The sequence below is a fragment of the Seriola aureovittata genome, chromosome 7, assembly GCF_021018895.1.
Source record: "Seriola aureovittata isolate HTS-2021-v1 ecotype China chromosome 7, ASM2101889v1, whole genome shotgun sequence".
NCBI lineage: Eukaryota > Metazoa > Chordata > Actinopteri > Carangiformes > Carangidae > Seriola > Seriola aureovittata.
This window is the reverse complement of record NC_079370.1, coordinates 29047701-29069316: the sequence shown is the minus strand read 5'-3', so window position 1 is coordinate 29069316 and position 21616 is coordinate 29047701. Positions and strand designations below refer to the sequence as shown.

The window sequence follows — 21616 nt, the reverse complement described above, 5'->3', positions numbered from 1 at the left end:
TGTCTTCTGTACCTCATTTTAGTGTGGCAAGCAGCACTGCATCTCTTGTGCAGTGAATGAGACAGTCTAGGCGTCACTGTAAGTTATGTGCATTTAGTACGATGTACCATTTAATACCAAGAATTAGCTGGAACTGACACTCAGCTGTATTGTCGTCATAATTAAATTAAATTTAAAAATGTAATATCGCAAAGCACATCATTCATTGTAGAATTGTAAGGCCGTCAGGAAACAAATGTTCTCTGGGCCAGTCAGCTGTGCCTCTAGGAGGCAGCCTTGACCTTACAGGATTGTTTGTGGACACTGAGGGGCAGAGAGGGAGAGTGAACACTTAGAGTTTTTCTTTTTTGTGCATGGCTCCTTCTCCTCTTCCTTTGCCTCTGGTCTCAACAGAGAGGTCAGGGTTATGGTCAGGGTCACCCTCCTTGTTTTTTTTCCTGCCTCACAGCACTATGAAAGGGGCATCCCATCAAAGCACAGATTAACTACTCTATAATATGTGTGTGTGTAGGTGTGTGTGGATTCCCCCACACCCTGGCCTTGCCTGCTTGGCACTCATGAATACACATTAGTGATGGATCGTGTTTGAGAAGTCAGTAGTTCAAAAATCGTGTGAGTAATCATGTTTCTGAATTTGAACTCTCTCCACCTCTGTTTGAAAATGATGTTTTTGATGTTTTTTCTCTTGTGGAGTAAGCTGTATTGCCGCTTTGTGCTGCCACACTTTCTGACACCCACCCTTCATCTGTGGAGTTGGGCCTCAAGGTGTCTTCATCAGGCCTGCAGGCTACTGACATGCCATTTTGATCTTACAGTTCTTTTTTCCAGCTTCATGTCAAACAATCACACTGTGTCACTGCGTAGAACCTTTGAGGCCAAATTTTCTTCCATCCATGTGATGGGCAGAGGTCCAGCTTTAATATGATTGCAGCTTGCTTGTTATTTAACCTTTTATTATTCTATCTTTAGCATGTGGAGTCAATTCTTTTCTTCCTGATTTTTTTTTGAAATTGTGGACAACAGAACAGGTGAACCCAGATGCAGACACAGACTAAAGACAAGGATAAAGTATTGCAGATTAGTTGGTAACTGGAGCTGGGAACTGGAAGGTGGGGACTGTGGCTTAGGCAAGGGCAGTCAGGGGCTGAGGTGGCGTGTCCAGAGTTTGATCCATGGGACAGGCAAGTTGGGGAAACAGAGGCTGAGTCCGAGGAGGCAGGACTGCAAGGGAAATGGAGTGCAGGGAAAAAAGTAACAAAGCAGTGAAAATACCTATGGAACTGGCTTTGGAAAGAGTGACACCTGGTCCTGCAGCCACACTTTTCCCTCCCCTCCTCATCGCTCCTCTTCATAGCTTTGGGCAAGATAAGAACAAAATGGATTGGTGCAATAAACAATTGGCTCCAAATGTTGGAGTTGGGCTCAACATGGAAGTGAGAGCAAATGAATGAGTTATTGAGAATTTTGTTGAGTTAAATCACCTCTGGTCTGTCTTATTTTCAATATCTCTAACGATTTTTCAGTGCATTTTTACTCATTATCTTTTACTTGCAAAAAATAGGTCTTGGGAGTTTTTGTCTCATGAGTTTTGTGTTGATTGTTTACCCTTTTGTTATCTTTGCAGGGCAGTCTGTTGTTAATAGCTTGGAAGTTATCTGGGCAAGAGTAATTGGATAATTAATTTAGTCCCAGACAGGTAAAACGCATTTTCGTCTGACTGCCTGACTGTGGCTTGTAAGGTCCCGTGGACATATGGTTGATATGTTCCACCACAGGATAATTATAGCAACATCTGCATAACAGGTAATGAGTGCACATTAGAGGTGACTAGACCAATACACATCATGAACATGTATCCAGACAATATTGTTTTTTTTTATTTTACCAGATCAGTGTTTTCCACCTGTGATTTCTTGATAGGTTGCAGTTTCATTGATTACATATATAGTATTATTACTAAGTGCATTATATGTATCATACCCTTTAATAGGAGTTTTCATGGGGGATGTAAATGCATTTTCAGAGGATGTTTCAGAGTTGTCAACAACTTAAAAACAAAATATGTTGTTCCTTGTTTCTTTAAAAAAACAAACAAAAAAAAACAGCATGAGCAATTTATTATCTTGGACACCTATCAGCAGATGGACAGAATTTAGATAGATAAATATTAAATTAGTCCAGTTTATGAACCACTTCCTTTGGCTGAGGTGTACTACAGCCTGATGGCAGTGGGGACAAAGGATCACTCTGTTCTGCAGCGCAGTGAGGTGAAATGTTGACTGCAGCTGTAGTTGCTTGTCTGGTCTTCCAGAATGTTGTGGAAACGGTGGTTGGCATAGTCCAAGATGGCCAATACCAATCACCCTCAATTTGAATTTGACTCAAAAATTACTTATATAACCATTTCCTGATCTGCCACAGTGTTTGGTTAGGTTTAGGCATAAAACCCATACAACTATTTGGATTTGGCTTAAAAAAATTGCTTGGAAAGGTTATGGAAAAATAATATAAGAATATGAGTCCTCAGCCATACCAGCAACTCTTTGAGGCTGCGCTTGGGCATAATGGTGCTTTGAACTAAATGCTAGCATTAGCACATTAATATGCTAAAAGGGGACATATTATGCTCCTTTTCAACAAGTTTAAATAAGTCTCAGAGGTCCCCAAAACATGTCTGCGAAGCTTCTTGCTAAAAAAATCCACTCCGATCCTATATTTCAGCATGCCTGTAAACCCCTCTGTTTCAGCCCTGTTCAGAACAGGCTGTTTCTGTGTCTGTAGCTTTAAATGCAAATGAGCTGTGCCTGACCACGCCCCTCTCCGGAAGGGGATGCGGCTTGGGCTTCTGGCACCATGCTGTAATGTTTACGGTGACTGTGACCGGCGACCTGGCGTCAGTAGCGCTTTGGTTCAACCACACGACTTTTATCCAGAATCTGAGCCAGAGGGAGAGGCTGCTGAAGAAGTTCAAACTCTACAACTGCAGCAGGACGTTTCTGAATGGTTGGTAACCAATTTTGTGTATTTTGACTTTACATTTTCAGTTTGTTGATGTGTGCTGGCACACAGTTACTAACATGTAGCTAGGTAGCTAATGCTAACTGTTACTGTCTCGTCATTACTGGGAGCTCTTTTGGTAAATGAGCGCTATTGTGAATTGTGTAATGTAGTTATCTGTCATGCCTCCTTAGATATACTTTTACAGTCTGAAAATGTTTGTTGTATGTGGACTGCTACAGGTGTTCAATGTCAGTACTAGTCAGATGTTTTAATAGATGCTGACAAAGTAAATCATTTTTCTCCATGTTTTGAGCAGAGATGCTCATCATGACATCTTCCTTTATGTAGTAAATGTATTTTGTGTATTACAATGGAAGCTGTAAATCAGCATAAACATGTCTGACAGCAACAGTAATCTTTAGTCAAAGACTAAACTGTGCAGTTTTCTACACTACACTGTTTTCAAGCTCCATATTATATGCAATAAGTGACATGTTATAAATTACCTCTGTTATATGCGCTTGATATGTAGCCAAGTTTACTTCTTACCCACCTTAGCTCCACTGTCTGTCAGTGTTTTAATTTCATAAGCTTTATATTCTGGTGAATGTTACCATTTTTCCTCTATATTTTGGACAGGTGCTCCTGTGGAAACTGTGCAACCATGCCCACAGAAGCTGAGAATATCTGCTGCTAGGAGATACCACAGGTAGCATTCTCACTGGACTAATCAGTCATTTGTTTTGATTACATTACATTTATAAAACCATAGCATTTACCATTTTTAATTCACTGTAGGTTACCAGACGGCTATGGGAGATCGAGGAAGATTTACCATGTATGGTAGACCGTCCTGGGTTGGAGCCGCTCTGCCTCAATGTGTTCTGCCTGCAACATGTACCGCACTGACTATGGTCCTTTACGGTTGAGAGGAATACACCAGTACGTTTTGGTTCTTTGTAAAAACATATAGTTTCAATCTAAATAAAAGATGTTAGGCAGTCTTGTTTTACTTCAGTGCACATAATTTTACAATGGTAATAACACACCACAAATGGAGTAACACACCCTCAAATAAATTAGTTTAGCTGCTCTTTGATTTGTTCTTCTATCAGCAGATAGTGTGCATATAATATATGAATTTCTTTAGTAACAATCAAGCATTTATTTACATCAAATGGGGCACTTCATCAGTGATAATAAAAAAAACTGTAGGATTCACTGGATCCATATAAAAAATTGTGAGACACAACATAGATATATGTTTGCAAGACTAAATGCTCTGTCCAGTTGTTTTAGTCAGTACAGGTATCTAGCCTATAGGAGCTTTGTGAGCTGGTGCTGGTGCTTCCTTGGTTGCAGAATCTGGGTCGTCATTCCAGCCTGCGTGGTCCTACGCATCCATGCCGTGTTTCCTGACGCCACAGGCCAGGACGTGAGTTTTAGACTGGCCCATGATAGAACCGGGACACAGAGCTGGATATGACCTCCTCCTTCTCAGGCCGCTCGAACTGTGCAGTGAGGTCCTCTGGGATGGGGATGGCCAAAGCAGCTTCTGTGTATGGTCCCAGGTCAACAAAGACTTTTTCAAATATGAGGTCCACCACATTCCCCGTTTGATAAAACACAAAAGATTTTGTTTACATTTTTCACTTTTTTGTTGTTTTTTTACAAAACAATGATTGAAAGTCTGTTTCTAACTCCTGACATTTTCTTTTCTGTATTTTGTTGTTGATGGAACTGTCATAACATTATACGTGCAATACTTAATACAATGTGTATAAAACATTTTTTGGTTGAAAAATAAAATAATATAACACTTATAGAATGTCGGCTCAGTCTTAACTGGTTTAGCTCTGCATTCTCCCTTCATGGCCTTTGGAAACTGGACCTTGAACAGTGGTTCACCTTCTTTTGTTTGGGCTTGTGGTCGATCAGCATTTTCATTGTAGTACGTGTCAGCCAGGTAGAGTCTGGAGGTACAGTAAAGAGAAAATCAAAGATGTTAATGTTGACAGAAACCTTAGCCTACACACTCTCACAAGTTCTAAGTTACCACAGCTTCATTTACCTGCACATTATTCCAAGACTGATAAATGACTGTTAGGTTTATCAAAAGTAGATGCACTTCAGATGGCTACAGACCTGTACTTCTGATGTGAGGCTGAAGAGTCCTCAAGGATAACTGTGTGCCTACAGTGGGTCAGTCTGGCATGCAACATCCCTTGTTGCAGGAAGCTGTATAGATGCACTTGATGTGCTGGCCTGAACAGAGGAAACAGAGGTTACACCAACATCTCCTCAAATGTGTAGTTATGGTAACAGCTGCAAGCAGTGCAAAAATGATAACAACAAATGCACTCAATTATGTGTAAACTGGGTTGTCAAAAGCTTGTAAATGCTGCAAATAGCTCACTATATGTGCAAAATGCAAAAAATGTGTATTACAGACTATCCCCTTTCACATATTCCCTGTAACTGCACTTATCTAGATATTCCCTACAGGCACTGTATCTGTAAACATGATATAAACGTTATAACGGACATCATAAGGCATGACTCTCAATACTAACTTTCACAGCACTAATAAACAAGCCCAGACACCTATGCTAATCACTGCAAAGCTTGTTTAGTCTGAATTTTACCGGCTTGACTTTACAGACAGCTAAAACGCCTTTCAAGTGTGATAAAGTTGCAGGGTGGCTCTAATCAACGTCACACAGCGATACCAAGCAGAAGAATTTCATACAATCTGTACCCGGCAATACCCGCCTGTGTGGACGAGGCAAAACGTTAGCCACATTAGCTGCCATGCTAACAACACATGCAACAGGCTCTCGTGTACATACAGTAAAGAAACATAAAATGGTGAAACTTACAGTTCCCAAGTTTGAGGTTGGGTCTCGGACAGTCAATGCTGATCCAAGCTTTATCTTCCGAATGTATTGAATCCTGCATTGTACTGGCCCTCGTCGAGAAAGGGTTAGGGTTAGGGCAGTCCGACGTGAAATGGTTAGCCCGCTACAACTCCTAAAATGTCCATCAAAAATAAAATAAAACAAATCCACTGGGTCTTCAGATCCTCAGACGTAGGGGGTAAAAAGACTTCTGTGTTGGTTTGTACAGCCAACAACCGAGCAACTAGCGTGCATCGCTCGTACCTTCGACATAGTTTTACCAGAGCCGTGACGCGAGGGAATAAACGATAGCGATGACCTTCATGACGACATCAAGGGAAAATCTCCAGTTGGCCTGTGTGAGCACACATTTTCTGAAAGGTGGTGCAAGCAAAAGACGGAGAGGATGGACTTTTCCGATGTTTGGGGGGTTTGTAGACAGGCCGGGGACACATATTACTGTTAGAAAACCATGGTAAAGTGCATTTTGCATAATATGTCCCCTTTAAAATAACAAGTCTAACATGTTGATGCCAACTGGGTATTATCACCATCTTGGTTTACCATGTTAAAATGTTAACAGTTTGTGAACTAGTATTTTACATAAAGTACAACTGAGGCTAATCTCATCAAAAACTTCCATGGCAATTTAGTTGTTGAGATATTTAAGTTAATGCTAAAACATCTACATAGTTATGGTTGGGAAGAGTGATGGTGAGTAAAGGAATACAAGTAACGGTGTAATATATTCAAAATATAAGAAGCTATATTCAGATAAAGTTACAGCCTAAATGGATGGCAATCAGAACACAGTTACATGTTTTAAATTGAGCTGACTAACTCCAAGTTGCACCATGTGGTTCAAGACAGGGCGGAAAAGTAGCTCTTGCAAAAAGCAATTAAAATGAGCTCTTCAAAATGTCGTTAACTGCAGAAACTGAAATCAAACTCAAGAGAACTTAACAAGGAAGGTTGGTAAAAAGCGATGGATGAAAAAAGAGAGGCCTGAAAAGAAGGATAATGCAAATGATGGAAGTGCAGAGGCAGCAAAAGGATTGACACCGGGGAAAGTGCTTGTCGGCGGCGAAAAGGAATCTGTGATATTGGTGGAGTCAAACAAACTAAGACAAGAGCACACTGAAGTGGTTAATGAAAACAAAAAGGCCTTTGCAAGACTTGAGACCAACATGAAGGAGCTAGTGGAAAGAATAACTCCATTGGAGCAAGAAACAGTAATCATGGAGGAAAGACTGGGAAACAGAACAGGAAGCACGGCTGGAAAGATCTGTCGTCTTTTTACTTTACCAAGAGGCAAAGTTATGTGCAAAGAAGAATACAAGAATACATGGACTAGGGTTGAAACGTTCAGATAAACAGAATATCAGCCTGAACGTAAGCGGAGCTTGTTAGACACTATACTATTTGTGTAAATTAACAGAAATATTGGTTAAAGAGAGAGAAATAGAAAACGCAAAGTCAGCAACTGTAAGTTGCAAGTGCACACAGTGCTATTCCCCTAGAGCAGGGATGTCATGGTTACGGCCCGCGGGCCAGACCCGGCCCGATCGAACATCACATCCGGCTGGTTGATATGGGAGAGCTTTTTTTTTTTTAATTTAATGTTTTATTTTATTTTATTTAATTTTTTACATACTTTATTAATCCTGCAGCGCTGCCTCCCCCCCCCCCCCCCCGCGCGCGGACAATATACACGACCAGTGAAGGAGACATCGCCCATCCCTAAGCTTAAATTGCTTGCACAAAACTTTTGATCAGCACTCAGCATTTGTTTATTGTTGTTGTTCATTTAAACTAGTATGCACAGAGAGCGTGAGGGGGCGTGCGACAGAGAGAGAGAGAGAGAGAGAGTGCGAGCGAGCAAGTGTGAGAGCTAGAGTGAGTTCTGCGGTCTTGGCCATTAGTTCATGTTATTTTTATGAAGGTAATATGTTGTCAAATATGTTTAAACTTAAATAAACTAGCCTACCTATACTGTAGTTAGGTCTCGTTGTATTACTTTGTCCTGGTATTGATGTGATGCGTGTCATTGAATAATGCGCAAATAGATATTCAAATAGTTTGAATACATGTGTTTTTTAGAGGGAATATTCGAACGTCATTTTTGAGCAATTTTGACAGCCCTGGAAAGGACAATGTTACATTTTCAGAGGGTACTGTAACTTGCTTTAGGCTTCTATGTAATTGTAGGCCTCATTGTGAGGCTATTGTGGTGCCAGTGCAATTTCTTTTTGATGTGTAGGCCTTAATGAATAATTTCAAACAGTGATGTTGAGTCAGTATCTGGTCTTTTCAGTTTGAAAGTGTAATTCGGCCCGCTGAGGTCTCACTTGAAAAAAATCTGGCCCCCTGACCAATTTCACCCTGGCATCCCTGCCCTAGAGGGAATCTCTCTGGTTATGGGACTTTTGGGATTCATATTTTCTTAATTTGTATATTGGTTTACAAAAGAGATGCGTATTGTTTGCCTTTTTTGCTGTATGTTGTTTTACACAGTTGTTTTGATTTATAAGAGATGCAGGGCTGTTGTGATTTAACTCAAACTGGGATGAAAAAGTAAAATCTTGAATCCTAAAATGTCTGTGGTTTAAATCATCGCATCAAAAGGAAAAAGATACTGAGCCAAGTGAAGAAACTACAGTGTTTTTAAAAACAAAGTAATCTCCAGTAATGGCAGGGGGATTATGCTAATAGGGGGGATTTCAATATAGTACAGAATGGCAAATTGGACAGGTTACCACCAGAACGGGGACCAATTAGAAAAGAATTCAGAACATTAAACAGTGTTGTTAAAGAGTTAGGGCTTATTGACCCATGGAGAAATAATAACCTGAGAGGGAAAGATTTTACCTTTTATTCAAACCCACATGGCAGTTATTCAAGGATAGATTTGTGTCACAACAACATATACATAAACTCTGAACTGTGGTACAGAGAACATAACTATAAGTGACCATGGCCCTATTACATTAACCACAGCTGTAGGTAATGAATCCACAAATGGAAACTTAATATATCAATCCTGTCAGATAAGAAGGTGGTAAAGAAACTCAAACTAATTTAAAGGAATACTTTCAATTAAATGACAATGGTGAGGTATCATCATCGATCTTGAGGGAGGGGGGGGCAGTCATAAGGGGGAAAATAATAGAAATAACATCTAGGCTGAATAAAGCCTTTATAAAACAACAAAGAAATTTGGAGAGTAAAATGAAAGAACTGGAATTAGAACATAAAAGAACATCAGACAACTCCACAGTCTCTGAACTGAAAAAAAAATCAGGTATGAATTAGATGAACTTTTAACATATAAAACAGAAGGAGCTCTACATTTTACAAAGAGCTTAGATCAAGTTGTTTACTAGCATTCCAACTCTAAAAGGCCCCCAAAACATAGGGTATTTCTTAAAAAAAAATTAAACACCCCAAATCCAAACAAATTATGGAGAAACTAATTGCAGAGAAAACAAAACACAGGCATTCTTTAAAAGATTACACTTACCAACATTATTGACAAAAGAGGCGTCTGAAATGATAAAGCCAATTTCATCACAGGAAATATTTGTTACTATAAAAATTCCTAGAAATAATAAATCCCCTGGTGAGGATGGGCTCGTGGGAGAGTTTTATAAAAGTTTTGCAAAGGAGATTACACCAGTCTCATCAAAACTATGTCATCAGGTAACCCTGTAAAAACATGGTTAGAAACCATAATTTCACTATCAAACAAAGCGGGCAAGGACCAAATCTCGTGTGAGAGATATAGACCTGTCAGCCTACTGTAATGACTTTTTAAATTTAACAAACATACTGGCACAGAGGATGAAGAGATATAACCAAATCAGCCCAGATCAATCAGCACAGGTTTTATTTTGGGAAGAAAAGGTGCTAACAATATCAGGGTAACATTAAATATTATAACACAAGTTAACACAATTCCGTGGGTTCTCAATAAAATGTGTCAGACATGCTTTGGTCAAATTACCAAAAGTGCCACTACAGCCTTCTCATTCTGTCTAAACAGCCCTGTTAAGAACAGCCGGTTTGAGTGAAAACAAACTTAGATTTTGTTTTGATTTAAATGCAATAAATTAGGGCTGCACGAAATGCAACAGAAATCACATTGTGATTATTTTGGCAGATATAGCAATTGCGATTTTAGTTGGAATGGTCATTTTTGCATTCATTTTCACTGAAAAAAAATGTAAAAATTATGACCATGGGATTTTTGTTGGTCTTGTACCGAACAAAGTTCAGGAGACATTGGATAGCATCACCTGGAGACAATGCTGCACAATGTGTTATATGTTCTTCATGATCAATATCCTAATCCAGCCATGTTTACTGATAGCTACTTCATAACTTCAACTTCATTAAGTCAGTCTATTTGTCATGTACATTTGATTAAACCTTTTTCTGTATCCAGATGCCAGTATGCCAGAAACACAGGCGTCAGAAGATGAGGTTGATATGTCATCCCTGCAAAAAAGTACCTCTACCTCTCATGGCCACCAGAGGAAATCAGCAAAAAAGAGAGGGGAGCTTAGAACAGTGATTTGCATCCTATTCTGGGCCAGTGCCCCTCATTCATTATCCATGTCCTTTACCAGCCCCATAAATTAAAATTATCCTCCCTGAATATTAATGTTGATTATTATATTATTAAAAATGTCACTCAATGCCAAACAGGCCTAACAGAGCTTCCCGGTTAGTGAAAAAAGCCATGAGAATAGAAATTATAGTGTGTGAAATTTCACACACTATAACTTTCATTAGGTATTGCTGATTACAAACAGCAGCCAATCAGCAGCAAGCAGTCATATCATTTTTTTTTTTATTCGTATAGTGCCAAATCACAACATATTTATCTCAAAGCACTTTACAAAGTACAGTTAGGAGAGTAAAGTTAGAGAAACCCAACAATTCCAACAATGACCAGCACTGAGCAGTGATGGAGAGAAAAAACGTCATCTAACTGTCAGAAACTGCCAAAGAACCAGACTCAGGGTGGGTGTCTGGGTCAACCATTTGGGTTGAGAGGAGAGAGAAACGGTTGAGAGAGGAGAAAGACAGAACGTCTATACAGTATATGCTGTTGTATTCAAACACTGGTTTATATAATTATTATAGCAATAGTCATACTTGCAGCTATGATAGCAGCACAAATTATTATTATTATTATTATCATTATTATTATTAATAGTAATAATATCAAATACAGCTGGGTGTTATGTCAGGAAGCATAGGGTGAAAAGTATTGGTCCAAGCACAGAACCTTGTTGAACTCCATGACTAACAATTGCGTGCATAGAAGAGTCATTATTAGGTGTTAGCTGTAATGGGGCGTCATTACCGCCGACATGAATAACAATCTTACTGTATTTACACTTATCCTCAGCCAGCAGTTATAAAAATCATGTTTCTCAGAAGACAGCTGCCAATGACCAGAGTTTGTTCCTCAACACACCTAGTGTTGCTGAGTGGGGAGTAATCTGTTTGAAACATAAACTGGTTAATGGTGAACGGTAGTGTGATTTTACTTAGGACTATGCCTCTTGTTACGGAGTCTGGGTCTGTCTCCTCTGGTCCTTTCATATACTTTTATCCCCAAAGTGTGTAAAAGCAAAAGCTGCGGTGAAGAACATTCACTGCAAGACTAATGAAACATATGCTCAGTTTTTTATTATCTAAACAAAAAAACAGGAAACGGGTGGTTTACTGTTATTTCTTTCCTTATTTATAAATTCTCATATCAAATTACAAATACGTTGTCCACAAAGTACACAGACCAGGTCACTACTGTCATTGTAAAGCATGACTTTCGCAATAACAGTTACAGAACAAACAAAAACACCTTCCGTTTCAACTGAGATCTTGAGTTCTATTTCATATCAGGTCAACACGCCACCGTATGGGTCACTCTCTCCGAGGGTGAGCTGTTTCAGGAGACAATTAGAAAATTAACACCTCCGCCCTTTGGGCGCAATCAGAGCCTACAAATACAGCTGCGCGATCACCTGCCCAGTCTCTTTTTCTCCTCCTGGAGCGGGGTGTGTGAGTATGGTTTTCAGATTGAGACGAGATATTGTGTGATTTTGGGATTGATTTATCTGCCTTCTTCTTACAGAAACTGCTTGTTGCTTGCGGTAAAGAGAAGAAGAGTGCGCAGATGTTTTTTTTGGATTTTGGATCTTTGTGTGGCGCTGCGGGGAGCCTCTTTTCCCGGGAGGGAGAACGCTTCCTCACGGCTGTACTGTTGTAAAAACGAAAAGAAAACGAAGGTAAGGTGCCTTATCTGTGTTCCGGCTGAGAGGGACCGCTGCGTCCGGAAGGTCGTACGCTACCTGAGGCTCTTTTGTTTTTGGCACACTTGTGTTTTTGTTTTTTATTTCGTGCTGAGCGGAGCCGCTGCATCCGGGAGGTCGCACGCTACCTTAGGCTTTGTTTCGTTCCCTTGTTTCACCTTGCGTCCGCTGGGCGGTCTTGGCTTGCCAGACCATGTCACAGGACGGCGATGGTTTTTGCTCTCCATCCCTTGCCCTGGGCCAGGCCCAGCAGCTGGCTGAGCTGGAGCCACAGGTGGTGAGTGATCCGCCGCTTGAGAAAGGGGGGCGGCGCGCACAGCGCTTGAGCAGCTACAGCGGCAGGTGCAATCTATGCAGGACACCCTTCAGGAGCTGGTGCATGCACTTCGTCCTTTAGGGCTGCATACCATGACCAGGCCAGATCCTGGGGACTTGGATAGGGATATCCAGATGTGCTCTCTTTTGCAGCCTCTGACAGTTTGGAAGGTCTGCACGACCCCCCAGTCTGAGGAGGATGATCAGTCCCTCTCTGACTTGGGGGATGCTTCTGTGCCTGAGCAGTTGGACCCTTCTGATAGAGCTGTGATTGCGAGGGTGGCAACACGCGCACAGCTGTCCTGCCAAGCTCCGCTTCCAGCTACTTCAGTGTTCGACAGGGGCTCACGGCGGCGCAGGTCGGACGGGCTCCCTGTCCTTCCTGACTTTATGTCAGAGCTGCAGGCATCATGGAGCGCTCCTAGCTCTACAGCCCTTCCGAGGTCCCAGCTGGCCAAACTTACAGGGGCGGATGCTCATGGGGTGGCCACAGCCCCCCGAGTGGGCCCCACCTTTGCTATGTTAGCAGGCGCTGTGGCAAGGGCTGGCAGGGATGCCACTCACCCTAACAGATGCTGCAGGGCAACTGATAACCAGCTCCGCAGAGCTTATCATGCCTCAGCTCTGGTGGCCAGGTTGGCGTGCACCGATTCCTTGTTGCTGCTTTATTTGGAAGGCCTGCTGCAGGATTTGGCTTCAGCAGCCCCAAGTGATGAGATGGCCAAGATGCTCCGTGTGGCAGACATGTTACTGCGGGGTACCAGTGCACATGCCCGAGCCCTTGGTCAGTCGATGGCCTCCATGGTCCAGGCACGGCGCCAAGTCTGGCTGTCGCAGTCTAATCTGTCCGACCAGGACTGCATTGCTGTGCTGGCGGCTCCAGTGGTGCCTGGAGAGGTCTTTGGTCCGCCCTGTGAGGCGGCCTTGGAACAGTCCCGGAGGACGAGGGAGCTGACGCGCTCTGTGAGGCACCAGGCCTCAGTCAGTTGGTGGTCAGGGCCCTCGCTGACGGTTGCCAGCCTCCGGCCTCATACTTCACTCCTCAGCACCTTGCTCACCGGCGCCAGTGTACTTAGTGCCCTTGCGTGCTGAATACGCCGGAGTCAGGGTACAGACTCCAGTTCAGAACCAGACCACCTCCGTTTTTGGGAATCGTTCCTACTTTCCTGCACGACAGGGCAGGTTGTCAGTCCCTCGTGACAAAGGTCGCGGCCCTTCTACAGAAGGGGGCAATAACACCCGTCCCCAGCGGAAACGCCTGCCCTTCCATATGCTTCGTCTGTCACGCCTTCTGTCATCTGTAAGGCGCGGGGACTGGTTCACTGCAGTGGATCTTCGCGACGCGTACTTCCACATTCCCATACACAGGGGCCACAGGAAGTACCTCCGTTTTTTCTTTCAAGGCAACGCCTACGAGTACATCATCCTCCCATTCGGCCTGTCCTTGTCTCCTCGCACCTTCACAAAGTGCATGGAGGCAGCGCTGGCCCCTTTGCGTCGCCAGGGGATTCATATGTTGAATTACCTGGACGACTGGTTGATTTGCTCCCCAACCGAACATCAGGCTCAGCTCGACACCATGACAGTGTTGAGCCACCTCAAGAACCTGGGGCTGGCTGTAAACGGGGAGAAGAGTTGCCTTGTTCCATCCCAGAGGGTGGAATATTTAGGTTTGGTTCTGGATTCGGCCTTGCTCAGAGCTGTCCTGACCCAGAAGAGAACAGTGGTGCTGATGGAGAGCTTGTCACAGTTAACTGTGGGCAAGCACATTACAGTGAAGTGTGCCCGGAGGCTGTTGGGCCTCATGGCAGCAGCATCCCATGTGGTGCCCCTAGGGTTGCTTCACATGCGGCCTCTGCAGCGTTGACTTGCCAGGCACTGAGTGAGCCCCCACGAGGATGGCCTGAGGGCTATCCCGGTGTCCTCGACTTGTCTTCCGGCAGTGGCATGGTGGACCACTGCCCTGGGCCTAAGGGAAGGTGTTCCGGGTGACCATAACTACGGACGCCTCAGAGGCAGGCTGGGGGGCCCTATGGGGGAACCACCCGGCCCGCGGCTGTTGGGGTCCCCTTGGGAGGGGTGCTCACATCAACCTGCTCGAACTGGAGGCAGTGTATCGGGCCTTGGTGCATTTCCTTCTGGTAATTCGGGGGAAGCATGTGTTGGTCCGCACCGACAATTCAACCGTGGTCGCTTACATCAACCACCAAGGGGGGCTGCTGTTAAAGTCCCTGCATGACTGGACGCACAAAATCCTCCTCTGGGCTCATGCTCAGGGTGTGTCCCTGAAAGCCATCTACTTGCCAGGAGTGGCGAATGTGGCAGCAGATCTCCTGTCCAGAGGCGGCCCCCGGCCAGGGGAGTGGCGACTCCACCCACAGGTTGTGAAGGCCATTTGGGCTCGGTTCGGGGAGGCCCAGGTAGACCTCTTTGCCTCACAGGAGACCACTCATTGCCTGCTGTGGTACTCCATAGCAGGTCCGGTGGGGACTTTGGGGGTGGACGCTATTGCACATCAGTGGCCCCAGGGTCTGTTGTATGCTTTTCCCCCCTTTCCACTCATACCAGTGGTATTGGCCAGAGTAGAGATGATGGAGGCCAGGGTTCTGCTTGTGGCCCCAAACTGGCCACATCAGCCGTGGATGGCGACCTTGCAGAGGCTGTTGGCAGGGACCCCTTGGTGCCTCCCAGTCAGGCCAGACATGCTGTCACAGGCTCGGGGAGAGCTCTGGCACCGGAATCCGGGAGTTTACAGGTTACATGCCTGGCCCTTGGACGGGAGCCGCCCTGTGGCTTGAGTCCTGCCGTTATGGCTACCCTACAGGCAGCTAGGGCTCCCTCTACCAGAGCGCTTTATGCTGGCCGATGGGAGTGGTTTTGCCAGTGGTGTGCGGAGACAGGCCGGAGCCCGGTCTCTTGTGGGGCACAGGGGGTCCTCTTGTTTTTGCAGTCCCTGTTAGAGAGAGGGCTGACTGAGTCCACCCTGAGGGGCTATGTGGCCGCCATATCTGTTCGTCACATTCCTATTGAGAGTAGGACGTTGGGCGCGCAACCCCTTATTGGCCAGTTTTTGAAAGGGGCTAGGCGTATCAGGCCATCACTGTCCCCCATGGTCCCGTCATGGGATTTGCAGCTGGTGTTGCGAGCTCTGTCGGAGTCTCCTTTTGAGCCTTTGTCCAGTTTGGGGCTGGAGCTCCTTTCCCTCAAGACGGCTTTTCTTCTTGCCATGTCTTCGGCGAAGCGGGCCTCTGAACTGCATGCCCTGTCCGTGCATCCATCCTGTTTGAGGTTGGGGGAGGAGGGCTCTGCCATCTCTCTCCTGCCTAATCCAGCCTTCTTACTTAAGGTACTCCCTCGGTCTTTCGTGGTGCGGCCCTTGGTTCTGGAGCCCTTTAACCCTCCACCACATGACTCTGTGGAAGTGGCTCGGTTACATTTGCTCTGTCCAGTGTGGTCCCTAAGGGTGTACATCGCCCGTACGGCCCCAATTAGACAGGCTGACCAGCTTTTCGTCTGCTATGGGGGCACCAAGCTGGGCCACACGCTGTCTAAGCAGCGGTTAGCCCGCTGGGTGGTCCGGGCCATAGCTCGGGCCTATGATAGTGCTGGAGTCCCTCCGCCCGGGGGGGTGGTGGCCCACTCCACCAGAGGCATGTCCACCTCTTGGGCGCTCTTCAAGGGGGCTCCCTTGGAGGATGTCTGTGCGGCGGCCGGTGGGGCCTCTTCTGGGACCTTTGCAAGGTTTTACAGACTAAATGTTGGTTGGTGGCTGGTGCTGCAAGCAGGCCAGTGAGGCATGTGGTCCCTACCATGCTGAGACATGGCTTCAGGGTTGGTGTTCACCCGGTGGTTTTGTTATTGTGGGCCTTCTTCTGTCCACAGAAAAGGAACAGAAGAGCTGGCCAGTATTTTCTTTTGCAGCAGCGTTGTTGTATGCTTGACCTCCCGCCGACAGAGATATTGACAGATTAGCTCTGGATGTAAAGTTCATTTCGCCATCCTTATATAAAGTGAAAATACGGCCAAGACGTTGTTGAGTGGTTATTTTCTAGCTTAAGTTACGGCATATTTTTGGCGACGAGGTGAAACTTGTTTTTTGGACGTGTAGTCTCCGTTTTGTTGTTTTAGCTGAGCTAGGCTAAAGTGTGCTAGTTAGCTGGCTAGGCAGCTGTTACGAGTGACCCGCGGACAGAATAGCGCCAGAAGGGGAGACACGATCCATTACAAGGACGGCAGGCACAGTGTCGGCGACTGCAGAGGAGCAGCTCGAGGAGCAGCTCGAGCAGGAGAGAGAAGCACCTGTGGCTGCAGAGGAGCTGCATGGGGACGGGGAGCCTCACGCTCAGATGGCTACATACAGGACTATCTGTGAATTTGTGGAGGGAAACGAGGACTGGACAGAGTATGAAGAAAGGTTGGGACACTTTTTATCTGCTAATGAGATCACCGAGGAGGCTAAAAGCACTCTATTCTCCTGAGTGCGTGTGGAGCAAAGACTTATAAGCTGATAAGGAACTTGGCCACACCGCGGAAACCAGTGGATATCCCATATGATGAACTGGTCAAGCTCGTGGCGAACCACCATAATCCAAAACCTTCTGATATAGTCCAACGATTCAAGTTTCACAGCCATTTCAGGAAGCAAGGTCAGTCTGTAGCCAACTTTGTGGCTGAGTTACGGCAGCTGTCAGAGCATTGTGATTTCGGGACAGTGTTAGATGATATGCTCCTTGACAGACTTGTGTGCGGCATTAATAATGATGCTATACAGCGCTGCTTGCTGGGGGAAACCCCACCACTGACTTTCAAGAAAGCCGTGGAGATTTCCCAAGGTATGGAGATGGCTGCTAATAATGCAAAAGACATTCAGAAAGGAAATGGAGGACCCCAGACAGCAGCAGTGCACCAAGTCAAGAGAGACTGTTAAGCATGCCAAGTGGGTGGAGTGTTTTCGGTGTGGGGGGACACACTATGCCAATGATTGCAAATTTAACGACGCTGTTTGCCATGCTTGTAATAAAAAGGGCACTTAGCTAAAAAGTGCAGAAGTTCAAAGGGGAAGGGGAAGCCTGGGTTGGAAAAAACGCATCAGTCTCAGGCAACCACTCACCACCTAGAGGAAGAGGGTGTGTGTTCCTACAACATGTTTGGGGTGGAAACGGACGAGGAACCACCTGAACCCTATTATGCCACAGTGAATGTCAGAGGGCAGGACATTACATTTGAGATTGATTCAGGAGCTACTGCATCCGTCATCAGTGAGGAGACGTACAGGAGAACATGGGGGTCTAACCTGTCTCCCCTCAGACAATCAAAGCTCAGACTCAGGACCTACACAGGGCAGCCCATTCCTCACTTAGGAGTGATCTTTGTGGACATTTCAGCAGAGGGTCAAAAGGCGAAAGCCAGGCTGGTGGTAGCTAAAGGCAGTGGACCCAGTCTTTTGGGCCGCGATTGGCTTCGCAAAATTCGACTCAACTGGCATGACATAAAGTATCTGCGGACAACAGAGACATTCTGAAACAGTGCAGTGACGTATTCAGGGATGAACTGGGCACACTGAAGGACGCAACAGTAAAGCTCCATGTCGACCCTGAGGCCACACCTCGGTTTTTCAAGCCCAGATCCGTGCCCTATGCCATGAAAGGCAAAGTTGAGGAAGCTGGAGCGGTTGCTGGGCATCATCGAACCAGTCCAGTTTTCATGGTGGGCAGCGCCCATTGTTCCAGTTTTGAAAGAGGACAAAACTGCACGGATATGCAGGGACTACAAGCTCACAGTGAATCAGGTCTCGAAGCTGGAGGAGTATCCGTTGCCACACATAGATGACCTGTTTGCGACCATGGCAGGAGGTAAGCTATTCACAAAGCTTGACATGAGCCAGGCGTACCTACACCACATGTAGCAGTCTACCTGGACGATATTTTGATCAGAGGAGCTGCGGAGGCCGAGCATCTGGCTAACTTGGAACAGGCACTGAAGAGGTTCTCAGAGGCAGGGCTGCGATTAAAGCGCAGCAAATGTGTGTTCCTAGCACCAAGTGTGACCTACCTAGGACACAAGATCACAGCAGAGGGTCTCTGCCCAGTGGAAGATAAAGTGAGAGCTATTAAGTAGGCCCCGAGCCCCAAGTGTGTTACTGAACTAAGATCATTTTTGGGCATGGTAAATTATTATGGCAAATTTCTGCCTGATCTCTCAAAGGTTTTGGCCCCACTGTACAAGCTGCTGCACAATGGCACTAACTGGCAGTGGTGTGAGGAGCAGGAAGGAGCTTTTAAGGAAGTGAAAGAGCGCCTCCACTCAGCGTCGCTCCTCACTCACTATGACCCAGATAAGGAGATAACCCTTTCATGTGACGCTTCACCATATGGCGTCGGTGCAGTCCTTTCACATCTTATGGAAGATGGGTCAGAGAAGCCGGTTGGCTTTGTTTCATGTACGCTGACAGCAGCGGAGAAGGGATATTCTCCGCTGGACAAACAGGGCCTAGCCATCGTTTTTGCTGTCAAGCGCTTTCATCAGTATCTCTATGGCCATGCATTTACAATCTATACGGACCATAAACCAGAGCAGGGACCCAGTACTGTCCCAAGTCAGAACTTTCCTTTTACAGGACTGGCCCAGTGTGGTGGAAGGAGAGGTGTTGAGGCCTTATGCAAAATGCAAAACAGAACTGAGTCTGCAGGATGGCTGCATCTTTTGGGGTGCGAGGGTCATCGTGCCTCCCCCAGGCCGTGCATAGATCGTGGAAGAATTACACGAGACTCATCCAGGTGTATCTCGGATGAAAAGCCTTGCGAGATCCTATATCTGGTGGCCGAGACTGGATCAGGATCTGGAGAACAAGGTGAAATCATGCAAACAGTGTCAGGCCAATCAGAACATGCCTCAACCTGCTCTGTTGCACCCATGGGAGTGGCCAGACCACCCCTGGTCTAGGCTACATTTGGACTTTGCTGGTCCTTTCATGGGGCAGATGTTTCTTATAATGTTGGATGCACACTCTAAATGGATAGAGGCCCACATCATGAGCAATATCACAGCTCCCACCACCATTGACAAACTCAGGCAAGTGTTTGCAGTCCACGGGTTGCCTGACAAACTGGTCACTGATAATGGCCCGACATTCACCAGTGAGCTGTTCAGTGAGTTCATGCAGCAGAATGGCATTCATCACATACGGACAGCTCCTTTCCATCCAGCCTCAAATGGGTTAGCAGAGCAGGCTGTTCAGACAGTGAAGGAGGGCCTGAAGCGGATGACAGGAGATTCACTCAGCACTCAGCTTTCACGTTTCCTGTTTAAATACCGCCTCACGCCACAAACTACAACGGGACGCACGCCAGCAGAGATGCTGATGGGGTGTAGGCCCAAGTCAAGACTGGACCTGCTGCGTCCAGACATGAAGGCAAATGTGGAGGGAAAGCAGGAAAAACAGAAAGAAAGACATGATCAATATGCACGTGAGAGACAGCTAAAACCAGATGACTGTGTCTATGTGAGGAATTTCAGCAGCAATAACAACCAGCAGTGGCTACCGGGGATTATTCTCAAGCATAGTGGGCCAGTCTCCTATGTTGTTAAGCTGACTGATGGACGTATGTTCCACAGACATCAGGATCATGTACGCATGCGGCATGATGCAGGTTTGGAGACAGACAGTGCCGCTGAGTGTCCAGTGGTGAGATCAACAACTGTGGAGGTGGGTCCACAAGAGAGAGAGATACACACAGGCAGAGACCTCTGGGTCCTCCAGAGAGGATGAACACTCTCACACTGACACCCAGACCCCTCTCAGTGTCCCTACACCAGATCCACCCAAAACACCCACACCAGCAGTTAGTGCTGGGTCACCGGGGTTAGTGCGAAGGTCACAGCGCACTCGCAGACCTCCAGACGGACTGAATGTTTGAACAGTTTAAGTGGACTGAATGTTAAAGCTGTCATGTTTTCCAGGGGTTGTTATTTACAGTTGTTGAGACAATACTTTAAGTTCTGAGTGTACGCAAGCTAAAAACACCACTGTTTGGTTTCTCCTAGTTCATTTACATTTTGGGAGAATGTTGGAATTTAAAGGGGGAGAAGTGTTGTAATGTGAACATTATTAAGTTAATTTAGTCCTTATTTTGAGGTACACTTCCGCCCCTGGCGTTGTTGTATGCTTGACCTCCCGTCGACAGAGATGTTTACAGATTAGCTCTGGATGTAAATTGAAAATACAGCCAAGACGTTGTCGAGTGGTTATTTTCTAGCTGAAGTTACCACAGAAACCTTCTTTCAATTTGCAACTGACAGACAGTTTCCATGACAGCATCTTATTCATTGTCCGGTGAGAAGAGAGAGATTTCTGGGTTATTTAAACATCAATATATAATATAACATAGACTATATAGACCCATAGATCTTTGTATATATTTGACAGAAAATAACATGATAGCCTTCTTTAAGTTTTCTTTGTGCCTTCTCATAACTGTAAAACCTGACAGACTTTAAATAGCCTAGTTAACAGACATTTACATAACCGTTTATTTTAACACCATAAGCCATGTAAACACACTGTAGTAGGAAATATAGTAGGCTTTCTAATATTGATAATTAGGCTTAAGCAATGAATAATAGCCTAGATAAATAAATGTTACACAAATACATGAATTAATAAATGTTAGTAGCCTATACATCAGTAAATCAGTCAATAGCATAGCCTAATAAATTGATCATCTCACACTTTCTGTGTTTATTTTATAATTTCAGAACGGCACTGAAAAATCAACAATGGAGCAGACAGTCAACACCATATGCGAAGCCAGAGCCACTCCATATAAATGTGGTGGCGCTTAAGGAGCAGCCCAGGGTTGTAGCCTGGTGCTTCGAAAATAATACAGCCAGGCCCATGTTGACAAAAAAACAACAAAATTGCATCCATGACAGATGGCAACAGTGTTGCTAAAATACACTCTTTGAAGAATTTGGGGTAAGAATTTCGGAGGGTGGTAATTATATCATGCAGGGCTATTCAATTAGGGGGCATTCCCCCCCATTTCTTTTAACTGTTTCTAAAACCACCACATTCTTCCGAAG

General features: G+C 45.2%; 1 protein-coding gene, 1 long non-coding RNA gene and 1 pseudogene across 3 annotated transcripts; all 3 read left to right on the top strand.

Moving 5' to 3' along the window:
- Positions 1-2890: 2890 nt before the first annotated feature.
- On the top strand, positions 2891-4804 carry LOC130172601 (uncharacterized). 2 transcript variants are annotated; one of them, XR_008828303.1, is made up of 4 exons: positions 2891-3003; positions 3640-3709; positions 3799-3942; positions 4363-4804. It is a non-coding gene; the product is annotated as an uncharacterized LOC130172601 (long non-coding RNA). The 2 variants fall into 2 exon arrangements; XR_008828302.1 differs by lacking the exon at positions 4363-4804 and having other exon boundaries at positions 3799-4003.
- A 7609-nt stretch (positions 4805-12413) lies between these two features.
- On the top strand, positions 12414-15333 carry LOC130172143 (uncharacterized). Its single transcript, XM_056380589.1, is given in 4 exon segments — positions 12414-12497; positions 12689-13603; positions 13713-14410; positions 14613-15333. Coding segments are annotated over 4 exon segments (2418 nt in total).
- A 2345-nt stretch (positions 15334-17678) lies between these two features.
- LOC130172142 (uncharacterized protein K02A2.6-like) lies at positions 17679-20401 on the top strand (annotated as a pseudogene).
- Positions 20402-21616: the final 1215 nt, after the last annotated feature.